The 16,188-nt window shown below is 56.8% G+C and overlaps 1 protein-coding gene across 1 annotated transcript; it reads right to left on the bottom strand.

Annotated features, from left to right (window-relative positions):
* Window positions 1-2,431: 2,431 nt before the first annotated feature.
* Window positions 2,432-5,048, bottom strand: RTN4RL1 (reticulon 4 receptor like 1; the record flags this gene model as incomplete). The annotated part of the gene is given in 3 exon segments (XM_082603601.1): window positions 2,432-3,932; window positions 4,939-5,002; window positions 5,004-5,048. Coding segments are annotated over 3 exon segments (1,434 nt in total). The 3' UTR covers window positions 2,432-2,607.
* Window positions 5,049-16,188: the final 11,140 nt, after the last annotated feature.

Raw genomic sequence — 16,188 nt, 5'->3', positions numbered from 1 at the left:
TTGGACTCTTGATTTTCCTGCTGAGGGCTGTGCTGTCTAAAGTTGGAAATGAAATCAACAACATAACAACATCCTCGGGTTGTAAAGGGACAGCTAGGCCCTGGCACCGGCCTGGGTAAGAGCAGGCAGACCACTGGGGTCAAACGCAGACCAAAGACAATTTGTTCTGCCGTCACCGGACTCCCTTTAGTGTACATTTCCAGCCTTGTACTGAGGAGGCTTTGTCCAGGCCTGGAAACACAGCCTCTTTCCTCTACCTGGGGAACTCTCTCCTGTCTTCAAAGCCAGAGAGGCGGGCGCAGCCTCCAGACCCCATCTACGTCCACTGCTACATGGGTCGGGCCCCAGCTTCCTGGAATCCCCTCTGGGCCCTAGGAACCGGCAGGTCCCTTCCGGCCGCCCCCGAGCCCCCTTAAGAATCAATAGCTCAGCTGCTGCTGTGAAGCTCTTGGGAACAGGCCGGGAATGATCCAGGGCCAGACTGCTCCGGAGACAGCCACAGAGATGGTGCCGACCCAGCGTAGCCAGAGCGTGGGGAGTGAGTCATGTCCTGTGCTGGTGAAGGAAGAACCATGGAACGGAGAATGTGTGTGTGTATGTGTGTGTTCGTGCACACACACGTGTCCCAGTGAGTCATTGTGCCCCTGCTCCAAACAGCTCCTCCCACCAACACACGTGCTTGTGTCCTCAGAGCAGGCTCGCCCACCCCATAAAAGCCCAGGATCTGCCACACCTTCAGGAATTCGGGGCTGGGAAATGAGAAACAGGGTTCTTGTCCAAGAGAATTTTTTTTATTAGTATTTTTCTCTCTTAATTGGATTCAGTGTTTCTTGCTCCTGACACACATCCTCTCTGGTGGGGAATTGGGGTTTGTGCAAAGCCAAAAAAGATTGTGCCCGCACGGACACCAGCCGGCAGCATGGCTGACCTTGACTTGAGCTCCTCTCCCCTGTCTGAGCTTGCATGCTCCATTCTCTGCACGTCCCCACTCCTGACCCCTGAGTCTGGCCAGCCCCTGACCTCTGCCCGTCCCCGGGGCAACTTCAGAGGGTCCAGGAGGGACGGGGCCTCTGTAATGCAGAAGTGCCTGAGATGGTTCTTGAAATGCCCTCTTTGTTCCCCTTCTGCTAAGGCCACCTGATGCTTTCCCTCCTGCCGCCCTACACAGGACCCTTGCTGGGATGCCCATCAAAGAGCCTCAAGGAAAAATTCAGCAGCTGAGCTGCACTGGAGGCCTGGGCTCATGCCCAGAGCATCCCTGGCCCGTCCAGACTGTGGCCGGCAGCACTGCCCAGCCTGTTGGACTAACACTGTGGATACTGCCTCGCCCGCCGGCCTAAGAAACCCAAAGCCCCTTCCTTCCCATTCTCCTTCCAGCCCATCCCCAGGGCCTAGACCCCCAACGTCCAACAAGCTGCTTCTGGCTTCTCACCCTGATGCCAACAGCTGCTATGTTGGGAGGGATTGGGTGCTCCGGGGTGGCAGACAGGCTTGTGCTGCATATAAAAGACACGGTGATGCTCCAAGTAGCTAAGAATATTGGTCCCCTGAAGTGATTCTTGCTGCCTCCCCTTCTCCCTGACCACACCCCCCACCCACTGCCCCTTTGCCCCAGGCCCGGCAAGCCCAGGTTACATGGGGACTACTGTTGCCAGGTTGGGATTCTAGACAAAAATCCTAGAACTCCTTTCTTGCTAGAAATCACCAATACAATCCTTAGTTCAGCAGATATAGTTTTCCGTATAGTTTATAAACATGATGAGACATACAGTTTGGTAAGGGAGTAGAGAGAGGGCCTGTGCATTTGTGTGTATATATATACGTACAGGGTGTGTGTGTGTGTGTGTGTGTGTGTATATATATATATATATATATATATATATATATACACACACACACACAAAGTGGACATAGTTATAAAACTGCACCTCCTGTGAGAACCTCATTGCACACGATGAAGTTCTAAATTTCAGCCTCTGATGATCTTTCCTTTGGTAATTGGTTCTTGGAGCCCAGCAGCTGGGCCTGGGTCTGCCAGGGTTGCCTGAGACATCAGGAATGAGAGGCGTTACCCCCGAGGGAGGGACTGAAGGTGGCACATGGTTGGATTCAGGGCAGGGTGACTAAAAGTGGCCTCAGGCAAGAGCCAAAATGCCACCGGCTCGTGTGCTCCCAGATAGCTGGTGGACCCAGCTTCTTTGGTGACCCTTGTCTGTTCTCTGAGTCCTGCTTCCTCCGGAAGTGGCGGGAGCCCTTCAGGCCTCTCCAAATGACCAGGAGTCCACAGAACCCAGCTCCCGTGGGGCACTGTCCCATCGTTGCTAATGAAGGATTCGCTCTGAGGCTTTAACTGCCTTGCTGGGGGGATGCTGTCCATAGGTGCTCGGCCGGGGGCTGGCTGGGACAGCTGGGTGGGATGAACTAATCCCCTCCCGCTTGGGGCTGTACACTTTGTGTTTATAATCCACCGGGCAGGGCCCAGACAACAGCTGAAGCCTCTACCAGCCTTTGCCTGAAACCCAGCAGATCCTCCACTTGTAAAAATGGAAAAGAAATCTTGTTCCTTGGTGGACACGTGGCAGTGCTGGGTGCTGGTGCCCTGCGTCCTCAGCGAAGAGTGACCACCAGCCCCAGTATCCAGGCCAGGAGCGAGGCCCTCAGGGAACTGCCCAAGGAGGCCTGCTGCACCCCGCTGGGGGCACGGATGGGGGTCCTGCGGGCACACTTGCCCTTCCTCTTGGGCCGTGCCGTGGGCATGATGTCAAAGCTGAACTTGTGCTGGTAGTCAGGGGCATAGTCCTGCAGCTCGTGGGCCTGCTTCCTGGTGCCCGCCTTCGAGACCTTGTTGCGATTCCTGTGGCTGGTGCAGTTCTTGCCCTGCTTCTTGTAGCCCGACCGAGAGCCGGGCAGATGGCCGTGCGGGTGGTCCTTGTCCCTGGCAGGGCCACGGGGTGGGTGGTGTTCCTTGCGGGCGGCCCTGTCAGTGGTGGTGAGCGTGTGCGACTTGATCTGGTGCGGGGACGCTGGCCCCGTGCAGTTCCGGAAGTCCTCGGCCCTCAGCAGCTTCAGGTCCTGGCCATGCAGAGGCTCGGGGGACACACAAGGGACAGCGGAGCTGGAGCCACGGAACCTTTGCAGCCATTCCCACAGGGAGCGCGCCCGGCAGCCACAGTCCCAGGCGTTCCCGTTGAGGCGGAGGAACTCCAGGGCCCCCAGGGGTTCCAGGCAGTCGCCCGGCAGCTCAGAGAGACTGTTGTTGAAGAGGAAGAGGGTGGTCAGCCTGCGGAGGTCGTGGAAAGCCTTGTGATGGACCCACTGCAGCTGGTTCTCGTGCAGCAGCAGCCGGTCCAGGTTCACCAGGCCCCGGAAGGTGTCCTGGCCTAGGCTCCACAGCTTGTTGCCGTGGAGAAACAGGTGGCTGAGGTTGACCAGGTCCACAAAGATGTCGTCCTGGAGGTACTCGATGTGGTTGTCCTGCAGGTAGAGGTACTGCAGGCTGTGCAGCCCACCAAAGATGCCGGCCGGTAGGGCACTGAGCCCACACTTATAGAGGTAGAGGGCATGGAGCTTCACCAGGCCCTGGAAGGTCTCGGGCGCCAGCGTCCGCAGCTGCCGGTTGTCGCCGAGGTCCAGCTCCTCCAGGTGCACGAAGCCCTGGAAGGTGTTGGGGTCAATGAAGGTGATGTTGTTGGAGTAGATCCACAGGGTGACCATGGAGGGGCTGAAGTGGCCCTGCTGGAGGAGGGTGATGCGGTTGTTCTGCAGGAAGACGCGCTCGCTGTCCTCCGGGATGCCCTCGGGGATGGCGGCGAAGTTGTGCGCCTGGCAGCTGACCGTCATGGGTGCAGGGTAGCACACGCAGTCCCGCGGGCAGCCGCCGCCCAGGGGCAGCTCCCCGGCCAGCAGCAGCAGCAGCAGTCCCACACGGCACCCTGGCAGGGAGAGAGAGCACAGCCAGGTCAGGGGCTGCCCAGGAGGTGGGAGACACTCTGGGTGCCGGGCTCGATGGGCACGTGACCCTCCTAGGCCGCTGGGGCTCTGTCCTCGTCTTTGCTGCACTCAGCGGTCTGGGGTCAAAGCCCCCCGAGGTCCTGGCTCTTGATGGCTCCCCATGCCCTGGTGCCCCACCTCTGCTGGGGGTTCTATCCCAGCCTGGGCTATGAGATGGGTTGGGGTAGAGACTCTGATCCCCCCACACCCGGCATACTTCCTTGGCCCCACCCAGCAAACCCCTAGCCCCGCCCATAGCTTCTGAGCCCCGCCCCCTTAGGCTCTGTCAGCCCCGGTAGCATTGGGGTCACAACCCATGGACACAGCAGCTAGCTTCGGGTTCCTGTCCAAGCTCTGCCACTTACTTGCTTTGATCTGCCTGAACAGATAGTGGTGCAAAGTCCTGTTCTAACAAAGTAAATATCTCATATGGACTCCTGAAGAGTCTTTTTATTTAAATTATTCCCAATAACAAAGCACGCATGCATGACACCAAAGTTTATCTTGAAAGATTTCTCATTTACAGTACCTTCCAGGTCCTCATGTATGCACCACCCCCTGTGCCTCAGTTTCTTCATTTCTAAATAGTAATAGTTGTCCCTCACAAAGGACGTGTGTGTGTGTGTGTGTGTGTGTGATGGACTGGGGAAGGCACCAGGGCTGATGGTTCTGGGGTCCAAGGAGCAGCCAGAATGAGGCTGCCCCCAACTGGGGTCTGCCTTCCGGGCCCTCCCCTCTCGCTGGAGATCCCAGGCTGTAGCTGCAAATCAGGCCCTGCCTAGCGATTGTCCCGAGCATTTCCTCTGTAGCTTCCCTCTAATTGGGCATTAATTAGGCATTTGTTAATGGATCCTTAAAATAATTTATTTTCGATGTGTCCAGCCCGTGGTCGGATAATAGCCCCGTGCTCATTATCGGAGCAGCCTCATTATGGATGATCATCATTACCTGCCTTTTTCCAGGCTCGCAGCTGCCCCAGGCAGCCTGGCAGGTATGCCAGTGTTGGGGGGACGGGCTCCAGGCCTGTACACCCCCACCCTGCAGGGCCGGGCAGCCATCTCGTCTCTGCCTGGGTTGGCCTCCCGATCCTTCCCTTCTAGCTTGGCCAGCCAGGCCCCTGGGGAGAGCCGAGGGCCTGAGGCAGTTCGGCCGATTCTTCCTGTTGCCAGCTGAGCCCGGAGCATGTTGAACGAGAGAACCAGCCCTCCTGGCCACTCTCGGGCCAGCCCCGCTCCCAGCCTCAGGCCGGCCGCCACCCCAGCCGTCTGCCTGGGCTCAGGTGGGCCTCACCACGACTGCCACTCCCTCTTTCCCCACAGAAACAGTGTCATAAAAAAGTGACAGCTCCCAGCTGTTGGGAGTTATGGGCTCCCAGAGAGTAACAGCTGCTTCCCGTCCCCCTGTAATCACCCGGCTTTGACCAAACGTTTCCAACACATAAAATCATCACACATGATTCGGTTTTTGCGTAATTGTGTTTGGTTGCGATATCAGAGCAGTTATGACCTGGGCAGTGGTGGCGGTGACAGAGCAGCTGTGAGGTCCCTTTCTGGGCTGGGCCACGATCTGTGTGGCCACGATGCCCTGCTTCAGTCACTGAAACCATCGGACAGTCTGCAGGCCAGGCCCCGGGCAGGGGCCTCCTCAGCCTCAGTTTCCCCCTGTGTAACAAGAGTCGGAGATGGTGGCTATGCCAGCGCTCCCCGCGTGGAGTCTGACCTCCAGTCCACCACTGCTCTCCTAGGTCTGGCCAGGGGGCCCCGGGCCCACAGGAGGAGACAGGACAGTGAGGACCCTCTAGGAGCCTGGGCCCCAAACCCCAACTGACTCTTGGGGAGCCTGCCCACTGCCTTGAGCCTCCAACACCCAGGCTGGGAGGCGGGCCCAGTGCACTGCAGCTGCCCGTTCAGAGCCTGCCCCTCCCTGCCCGCTAGCTCAGCTCTGCGCTGCTCCTCGGCCCTGCCCAGGCTGCCCCCAGCGAGGTGCCCCCACCCTGCCACTCTGAGGGAGCCCAGGGTGCCCCTCCTAGCTCAAGGGTGTCCAGGGTGCTCCCTGTGCTGAAGGGGACAGGGCTGGGGCCATTCATGGGAACCACAGGGCCACAGCAGACCCCACCCCTTGGGGTCCTGCAAAGACAAGGCATTCCCTTAAGTCAGGCAGGGAGAGCCGCTCACGTGGCAGGCTCAGCGCTAATACCGCCGACACCTGTGCGGCTTAGAGAGTTTACAAAGCGTTTCTGCTCTCACCCCTCTGATCCGCAGAACTACCCTGCCTGGTGGGGGCTGCGGGACTTTTCCTGCTCCCTGACCTGGGGTGGGGCAGACAGTCCATCTGCCTGCTGCTGTGGCTCCTCTCTGTAAGGCCCTGGGGGGGATTCTCTGAAACGTCCCCAGAGAGGCGGGGTGGGGGTGGGGGACTCCACAAAGAGCCACACCCCTCCCTCACACAGGTGCCCCCAGGGGTGCTGGGGCACAGGGGAAAACAGGCGAAGACCATGGTTTGGGTAAAAGAGCCAACTGTACAAAAATCTAGGCGTGGGCTTAGCAGCTGGCGTATGAACACACTTTGGCAGGTGGGAGGGGTCAGATATCGGGGGCGGGGCTGGGTGGTGTAAAGGTGGCACCCAGGACGGGAGCCACTGTGCTGTTGTTCCTCTGAGAGGGGCCCAGGAGAAGGCAGGGACCCCAGCCGACGCTTAGAGCTGCTCTCCATCCTCCAGCACCGCCCAGATGCCAGGGGACCTGGGCCAGGGGAACCGCCCTTGCAGGTACCCCTGCCCCCTCCCACTAGGCACTGGGGTGGGTCTCACCTGAGTCTGCTTCTCCACTCTGGAAGCTGGTCCCATCTTCAAGGCCAGCCCTGGACCACCTCTCCCAGCCAATCCCACCTGCCTCTGGACCCCTGCCTGAGCCAGCGGGTGCTCTGGCCATGGATCATCACCCTGCCCGTTTCTTCCCAGGCAGGCTCTGCACTGCATCGCCACGGCTCCTCTTGTGCCCCCTGTGCCCCCTCTGTGTTGCCCATGGGAGCCCCGACCTGCTGATTGCTGGTTAATGTACTAACAATGACATCGGTGCCTTTGCTGTGCATTTTAAGATTGCAAATTAGCAGGAATAAAAGTCTCCATGGAGGAGCCTTGCACTTCCTCTCATCAGCCTCCTCGCCCCCTTCTGGGGGGGCAAGGGGGCTGCTCTGCCTGACGGGGCTGAAGAAAGCAAGGCGGGGACTCAAACTCCGGACTTCTCAGGTTCTCCTCCGCCGCCCCCTCCTCCCCCTGCTCCCCCCACTCCTCCGGGGGCATCCACCTGTCTGCTGAGCGGCTCCCAGACCTCCTGGCCTCCCACACATGAGCTCACACACATCTCTGCAGCCTCATTCATTCCCTCCTCCGTTCAACACTTGCTGCCAGAGTCCTGGAGTATCCTGAGTGCCGGGGTTGGGGGGGCCTGGGATGAACTTGGCAGGTCCTCGTGGACTAGCAGATGGGGGTCTCAATACCAGGCAGTCCAGCAGGTGCCAGGCCCAGAGCAGGCATCTAGGTGTGTGCATGGGGAAGGCACCTGCTGCCTTGTGCCACCTCCTCCACAGAGTCCTCTTGCTCCCCTGCCAGCACAAAGGATGTGCAGGAAAAGAGAGCGGGTACTGTTTTCATGTCCTCCTTCCTACAAATCCCCAAACCTCTCATCTGCTGAGCAGGGACCTGTGGGGGCCGGGGTGAGTAGCCTGTCATGGGTGGGCCCCTCACCCAGTCCACTCAGCAGCCCATTCATAAGATAGGGGTTGGACCTGGTGGGATGTGTGGAAAGGGCATTCCAGGCAGAGGGCACAGCATGTGCAAAGGTACTGAGGTGGGGAAGCAGGTGGCAGGCCCTCTCTCAGCCTCTAAGTAACCAGAGCTCCCTAAGATGCTGTAACTACAGCTCAGCTGGGTGAGGGGCACCCAGGGCTGGGGAGGCCAGACAGCTCCCTACTGGGACCAGCACTGACAGGGCCCCTGCTCCTGTCCTAGGCCAGATGGCCAGCGTGGCAGGGGTCCTGTAGCTTCCCCGCCCCCGGAAGCAGGAAGGGAGCTAACCAAACAGGACCCAGCCCTGAGTACCACGTTCTTTACATGGGATCCTCATGACACCCCACGGGTGCCGCACCATTTCACAGAGGAGGAAATGAGTCACAGAGGGGAGTGGCCGACCAAGGCCACACAGCTGGTGAGCAGGGCAGGTGGGGCAGCCTCATCTGAGGGCTGGTCAGTCCTCCCCGGCCTGAAGGTCTTGGGCCTCACCCTGACCTGAGTCTGATGCCTGCCCCTCCCTACACCTGTGCAGGGACAGCCCGCTGGGTTGGCATCCCCAGGAGCCCCCAGGCAGCTCCGTGGGGCTCTCTGAGGCTTGGAGACTGGTCAGCCATGTGGTCAGTCCTTCTGCCTCGGCAGCCTGCCCTCCCCCTGCCCTGGGCTCGGCTCCTGGCCCACCTGCTGCCCCAGCCTTGCCAGATGCTCCTCTCTAAGCTAACGGGATGACTCTGCTGGCTGGATAACAGCCTCAGGCCAGGCCAGCTGTGCTCACAGAGCGACTGGCGCCTCAGGCCACTCAGCACTGTCCCTTTGCGCCACACCCAAGCACAGGCCACTTCCCGGAGACAAGGAAGCCAGCCAGGGCAGAGCTGGCTTTCCTCCTCCTCTGGTCCTCTCAGTGCTAGGCGTGTCCTGCTCCAGCGTATGTGTGTGCTGTCCCCTCTTGCCCGGAGCACTTCCCAGGGTACCTGCAGGGCACCTCACCATTCAGGTACCTCCTCATGTCACCTTCTCAGTGAGGCCTTCCGCAGCAGCCTATTTTATTTTATTTTTATTATTATTTTTATTTTGGCCATGCCGCTTGGCTTGTGGGATCTTAGTTCCCTGATCAGGGATTGAACCCGAGCCCTCAGCAGTGGAAGCGCGGAGTCCTAACCACTGGACCGCTAGGGAATTCCCCCCAGCAGCCTATTTTAAATGGCTCCTTCCTCGTTTTACTTTTCCCCATAACATTCATTCTCTCCTAATAAATTCACCTCATTTATTTATTTATCTTGTTTATTTTCTGTCTCCCCTCACTGAGTGGGCAGCTCCATGCGGACAATGATTTTGTCTGGTGTGTTCCCTGCTGTACCCCCAGGGCCTAGAACAGTGCCTGGCATACAGTAGGTGCTCAAGAAGAAAACCCTAGGCCCAGAGCCGGGCTCATAGTAGGTGCTCAATAAACATAATAGTTCTTATTAGTACAGAGGCCTCTGGGGTGACAGTAGAGACTCAGGCTTGGCTCTCTCCCAAGGGACCCTTGGCCAGCAGAGAGGTGACAGGTGGTGAGGAGGGCTCTGGGAGGGAAGATACACACAAGGCCTGCCTGGGGCCTGGGGCAGGTGACCAGAGCAGGTTTGCCTAAGACTCGGGGGGTTCCCAGGACACAGGATTTTTAGTGCCAATATCTGAAAGTCCCAAACAAATGTTAGTCACCCTACCTGGGGACCAGGACTGTCTTGGCCCCCAAAAAACTTCCCGCCACAGGATGGAGAGGGAATAAACAGGCAGGCATGAAGCGTGAGTGTTCTCCAGAGACCCACAGCTCAGGCCCTGTGCCTGCAGCCTGGGCCCTAGACAGAGCCTGTGTGTGTGTATGTAGATCTGTGCACATCTATCTACGTGTGTATTTATCTATGTGTGTGTACATGGCCATGTGCACGTCTCTGAATACATGCATGTGCATATGTCAGCACACACTTGTGTCTGGAGACCATCAAGGGGGCTGGCCGCCCAATACTTTCATCCTGAGCATCCCGAACTCCACCCTGGAGAGGCGTCAGGGCCCTCTTCCAAGGAGAGGCACATCCATCCTTGACATCCCCGTCTTATCTCAGCGCCCACTCTGGCTTTGCCTATAGCTCCCCCTCTCCTCCTGACACGCTGAATTATGTACCCACTCCAAGCCCCTCCAGCACACCAGGATCAGTCTCAGCTGGGAAGTGGGCGGCCCCTTGTTGGAATAACCTTTCAGCTTTCATCCTCTGCGGCTGGTCCCCCGAGCAGGCCTGGCCCGGAACGTCGTGCTAATTGGGTTGCCGAGCTCTCAGGGGGCCTTGTTGGAGCAAACTTGGGCTCCCCTATCCTTTGCCTACCTGTATCTACCACCTCCTCGTTTCGGGGGTCCCTGCATGGGCAGGGGAGGTGGGGGGACACCAGAGCCCGGCGCAGGCAGCTCTGTATCCATGAACTGCCTGGGCCTGGGACCAGCCTCAGTGGGAGCACATATCAGCTGGACAAGCCCAGGCAGGTCACTAAAGCTCCACAGCCTCAGTTTCTTAGTCTGGGAACTGGGAGTCAGAGCGTCTGCCTTCTTGGGTGTCGGCAGCACTCAGTGAGGCTGTGCCTTAAACCGGGAACAGGTTCAGCTGCAGAGGATGTGCTTCCAAGGCTGATGACTGCGTTACAGCTACTGCATCAAAGGGAGCTGCTGTAGCCCCTCCCCCGTGGACCCTGGCTTTCGCCCCACCCACCCTGGTGCTCCCAGACCCCAGAGGCTTGGCAGAGGGACCTGATAGATCAGATACCGAGTCAGAGCTCAAGCTCAAGTACAAGCTCCCTGCCAGACCTTGGCTGCCCCAGGACTTAGCAGATGGGGACGGGGTCTTGACCCCTGAACTTGGCCCTCTCTCCCAGTCCATCCCCCCACACCTGGAGCTGCCAGCTCTCTGCACAAAGCCCAGGGCATGTGAGCTCTACCTTCACCTCGTGAAGCTCCCCTGGGGCTCATAATATGTGTCCACTGTTACTCAAATTTGCTTCTCAGTTTGGGGGCCCCAGAACCTGGGCTGTGGCAGCCCAGACTCCAAGGCTGAGGGTGAGGGCTTCTGAGAGTCAGACCTTCCCGGAGCTTTTGAGAAGGTTCTGGGCTCTGCTTCCTCCCTGTGGTACTAACTGTCCCTCCCCTCAACCCCCAGAAACCTGTGGGCCCACCTGCAACCAGACAGGCCCACTGACACCCAAGTGGCATCTACATTGTAATCAGTGGGGCTGGGAACCTCTGTGGGGGTGGGGCAGTCCTCAGGGGCAAGTGTCTATTGAGATGCCTGCTTAGGGAGTCCCTGAGGGGGATGTGAGGGAGAGGGAGTGGTGGGCAGTGCTCTACCAATCCCTGAAGGCTCTGGCATCGGGTGACACAAAACAGAAGATGGGACCCAGCCTTTGAGAAGCAGGTGAGGCACTCTCCACCAGGAGCCCTTGTTCCGAGTCCCCGGAACAGCTGCCCCTTCCACGCTGCCTGTGAAAGGTCTTCAGAGCTCACATCCAGGGTATCGATCATCCCCGTTCTGAATCTGTCCCTCAGTTCTTTCATTCATGTGAGAAACAGCTCCGTGCTTGGTGCTGCAACAGTAAGGGACATGGCTCCTTCCCTCATGGAGCCTACATTCTAGGGGGAGACGATTTAAACGACCACACAAGCCCAAACTGACACAGGGTGGTGGGCACTGGGGATGCAGGAGGGGGTTAAGAGTGAGATGAATGGAGGGCCTCTCTGAGCAGTGACACTTGAGTTGAAACCTAAAGATTAAGAAGGAGCTGAGGAACAGCTTTGCAGGCAGTGGGAACAGCAGGTGCAAAGGCCCTGGGGCGGGACTGACTGGGTGCGGATGAGGGAGAGGGGCATGAGATGTGGTCAGAAAGGCAGGAGGCAGGCCTTGCAGGGCTTTAAAAGCCTCAATCAAGAGGCTGGATCTGGGAATTCCCTGGCAGTCCAGTGGTTAGGGCTCCGCACTTGCACTGCAGGCGCCGGTTCGATCCCTGGTTGGGGAACTAAGATCCCGCATGCCATGTGGCACAGCCAAACAAACAAAAAAAAGAGTTTGGATCTGATCCTGTGTCTGGCAGGAAGCCAATGAAGAGTCCGAAGTAGGAGCAACTTGATCGGATTTGGGTGCACTGCTTTTGGAGCAAGGATTTGTGGGAGCAAGAAGGGAGGCAGGGAGGCCTATGGCTGTCATCCATGAGAGATGTGGGTGGTCCAGAAGGGGTGGGGGCCATGGAGACAGAGAGCAGTGGACAGACTGAGAAACATCTGGGATGTAGAATTGACAGGACATACAGATGGACCAGTGTGAGGGAGACGGGGTGGGTACAGAGGATAAGGGTACAGTAAGATGGGAGGAGCCTAGGGAAGCAGGTATAGGGGCCAACAAGAGCTCCGCTTAGGACATACCAAGTCCTAAGCCTTATAGAGATGATTAGTTGGAAGCTGGATGTACAAAACTGGAGCCCCGAGGCGAGAAGAACACTTGGCACAGGGGTGGTATTTAAATCTGTGGGAATGGATGAGGTCGCTTCTGAGAGTCAAGAAAGAAGATAGAGGCGGGACTTCCCTGGGGGTCCAGTGGTTAAGACTCCACGCTTCCGATGCAGGGGGCCCAGGTTCAAGCCCTGGTAGAGGAAGTTCCGTGTGACACGCGGCGCGGCCAAAAAAAAAAGAGAGAGAGAGAGAAAGAAAGAGAGAAGATAGAGGACTGAGGCCTCTGGCAACACAGTGATTCTGAAGGCACGTAAAGGAGAAGGAACGGGCGACAAGGTCAGAGGAAAGCCGGGAAGCGTGGCTTGACCGAAGCCAAGAGCGTTTCCAGAAGGAAGGAGGAATCAGCTGTGATGAGAGTGGCTGAGAGTTTATGTGAGGATTGAGGAGTGTCCAGGTGATTTGGCAACATGGAGGTAATTGGTGATGCTGGAAAGTTCATTTCTGGTAGAAAGGTGGGGGCAGGCTTGCTGGAGTGGGATGAAGAGTCAATGGGAGGCGAGGAGGGGAGATAGCACTGTATCAGTCAGGGCAGGCTCGGGCACGCTGATGGGACAAGGGACCCAGAGCCTCCACGGCTCACAACGACAAAGACTGGGTTCTCGCTAAGGCGGGGCAGCGGAGGCTCTGCTCAGGGACCCACGTGGAGAGCTCATCCTCCACCCAGGACACTGCCGGTCTCGTGGCAGAGGGGACAGAGGACGTGGCCAGTGACTGGGTCTCGAGGCTTTCGTTTCCAGTGATGCACATCATTTCGGCTCATGCTTCACTGGTCAAAGTCACTCACAGGGCCCAGCCTGTCATCAGTGGGATAGGAAACAATACTCCCAGGGGCCTCAGGGAACAACCTCTGTGAGCACCCAGAGGCCACTCGCTGGGGGAAGCTTGGCTGTGAAGGGAGCAGAGAGACTGGGCAGGACCCGGAGGGGCGTGGGGTCCAGGGAGGTTGTTTGTTTTTTAAGGTGGAAGAAACTAGAATCTGTCTGCATGTTCCTGGGGATGATCCCAGGAGAAAAGCGAGAGAAAAACTGATGCGTTAGGAGTGAGAGGGCCAAAGAGACAAAGATCCAGAGCTCCAGGGGAACATCTCCCGCGCTGTAACAGGACGGAATACGATATATGCAGAGGAGATGATGAGTTAGCCTCCGAGGGCTTCTATTCTCTCCAGGAGGTAACTGGGGGTCATCAGCTGAGAGCGAAGGTAGGGAAGAGGGTGGGACTTTGAGGAGGAAGAAGACAGAATGAAACAGGCTCTCTGTGTGGTAGGAAATCAAGCCACCCCGGTCACAGGAGAGGTCTGTGGAGACAATGAAACAGAAAGTGTTTGCACTGCCCCAGCCCCTGCCTGAGTTCTCCTTGCCTCTAGCTGGACAGTTGGGGCTGTCTGGCCCCTCCAATGAAGCCTGCTCACATCACTCCCCTGCTGACAGTACATTAGCTCAGTAACTATTTACTCCAACCCTTTTCCTCTGGCCAGGCACCATGTCAGGAGGGCTCTGGGGACAAAAGGCCCAGTTCCTGGCCTCCGTGAGCTGACAGTCTCCCCAGATGCCTTCAGGATAGTATGTTGTGGACATCTGTCACTCCTTCCGGTCACCCAGCCACTAAACCCCCTTCCTGTACTTGGGAGATCTCCCAGTTTATGTAAATAAGGCCTTCCCCTCCTTCTGGAAGCTGAAAAGGTCCATCCCTCACTTTCCCAGCCTCCCTTGCAGCTCCAGCAGGGCCCTGCCCCCTCGACACAGCTACCCTGGACTTCTGAGCTCGGAGTTAGTGAGGCAGATAAGCAGGGGCCCGAGCAGGATCCACGCTTGCCGGGATGGCAGCAGTGGCAGAGCCAACGGGGGCAGGGACTGTGGCGGGAACATTGGAGGTGCCCGCGGGAGTGTCTTTGCTTCGGTTGGGGCGTTGGTCCTGCCTGTGGGGTCCCCAGCCCTCTGGGAGATTCTGTGAATGACCCAGTATCTTTTAAATACATTTGCCTTTTATTTAAATTAGTCAAGGCAGGTGTCTGTTGCTTGCAAATAAGAATCCTCACAAATGTGAGGTCCCTCCAGCTGAGCATGGCTCCCAAGCCCATCCATGCTCTGGCCCTGCTCCCCTGATTCCCGCTCTCTCTGACTCACTCCCCTCTCCCTGCCTTCCTGTGGCAGCAGAACCCTAAGTTCCCTGGGGGTGGGGTGGGGGGACCAGGTGATTTAGGAGGCAATCAACCCTGGCTCAGCCAATTAGACCCTCCCTCAGGAATTTGAACCTGACCATGAAGCAGAGTGATTCGGCTGTTTCACCCTGGTGGGGCTGTCCTGAGGACACTGCCCAGGAGTTCTTTCCACTAAGACCCCCCAGGGCCACCTTGGTCCCTGCCCTCCCCAGAGCTGGGCTGCTCAGCTTCTCCTTTGGGTCCCATTTTCTTTCTGCAGAGGTCCATCCAACACCCTTCTTCTTGGCTATCAGGATCCAAATTTTCTTCAGCTCTCAGGCAGCCACATGCTCTAGAGGAGCCAGGCTTCTCCCCAGCCCAGGAAGTGGGACTTTATTCCTCTACTCCGCTGTCAGTGATTGGTTTAAACAGGAGCATGTGACTCCATTCTGACCAATAAGACACAAAGAGGATCTGCTGAGAGACTTCTGGGAAAATTTGTCTGCAAACTTCTTGGTATGTGACATAATAAATCCTCTTTTTTTTTTTTTTTTTTTTTTTTTGCGGTACGCGGGCCTCTCACTGTTGTGGCCTCTCCCGTTGCAGAGCACAGGCTCCGGACACACAGCCTCAGCGGCCATGGCTCACAGGCCCAGCCGCTCCGCGGCACGTGGGGTCTTCCCAGACCGGGGCACGAACCCGTGTCCCCTGAATCAGCAGGCGGACTCCCAACCACTACGCCACCAGGGAAACCCTAAATCCTCTTCTTGTTGGGCTTTCAATTACTTACAGCAATTACAATACCTTCCAATGAGTTCCTCTTCTGCTTTAGTCAGCCAGACTAGATTTCTCCAGCTTGCAGCCAAAGAAGTGTACCTTATGTACCTGGTAACCGCATGACTTGGTGGCTCACACAGGACCTGCTCCAGGAAGCCTCCACAGACCCTACCTTCTGTGTTTTTGTGGGGTTTTTTTTCAACTTTATTGAGACATAACTGCCCAATAAAATTGTAATATATTTGAAGCGTACATCATGATAATTATGCGTGTGTTTATATATGTGTTATATACAAACATAAATTATATATAAAACATATATATATAATTTCATGCGAACATTTAAGTTTACTCTCTTAAAAATTTCAATTACACAACATAGCATGTCAACTCTATTTGTCATGTTACATTTTAGATCCTCAGACTTTATTCATCTTATAGCTGAAAGTTTGTACTTTCAGACCAACTTCTATTTTTCCCACCCCCAGGGAGTAGAAATCCATTGGCCAGACCCTACCTTCTGGGTTAGACCGTCCACCCTCCTCAGTGCTTTCCCTCTCACCGCACTCCCCACTCAGAGTCACCTGCCTTCACCACCAGAGGTGTGGAGCTACTGGGGTGTCCAGTTGGTGCCTGGTACATGGAGCTTATCTGTGCATAACTGGTGAGTGAATGAATGAATGAATGAATGATTTAGCTGATGTAATTCTAGCCAAAAGCAAGGCAACCAGGTGCTTTAGTTAGCTGAGATGGCTTATAGTGGGTAAACATATACAATATATAATATACAATAAGTTTTAGCAGCTGGAGGACCCCAGGGTAGGGACCTCATGCAGAGGATAACTGAGTTTACCAGGCATTTCAGGTCTCACCTCACAAACCTTGCTCTCTTGATCCTTTTGCAGAATCTGTCTTGACTGGCTACTTAAGACACTCAGCAGGGAATGCTTCAAGTGGATCTGTGGTGTTCAG

This window comes from Mesoplodon mirus (assembly GCF_964341445.2).
Source record: "Mesoplodon mirus genome assembly, chromosome: 18".
Lineage (NCBI taxonomy): Eukaryota > Metazoa > Chordata > Mammalia > Artiodactyla > Ziphiidae > Mesoplodon > Mesoplodon mirus.
Note: the sequence above shows the minus strand (reverse complement) of the source record. Positions and strands in the feature narration are given on the sequence as shown.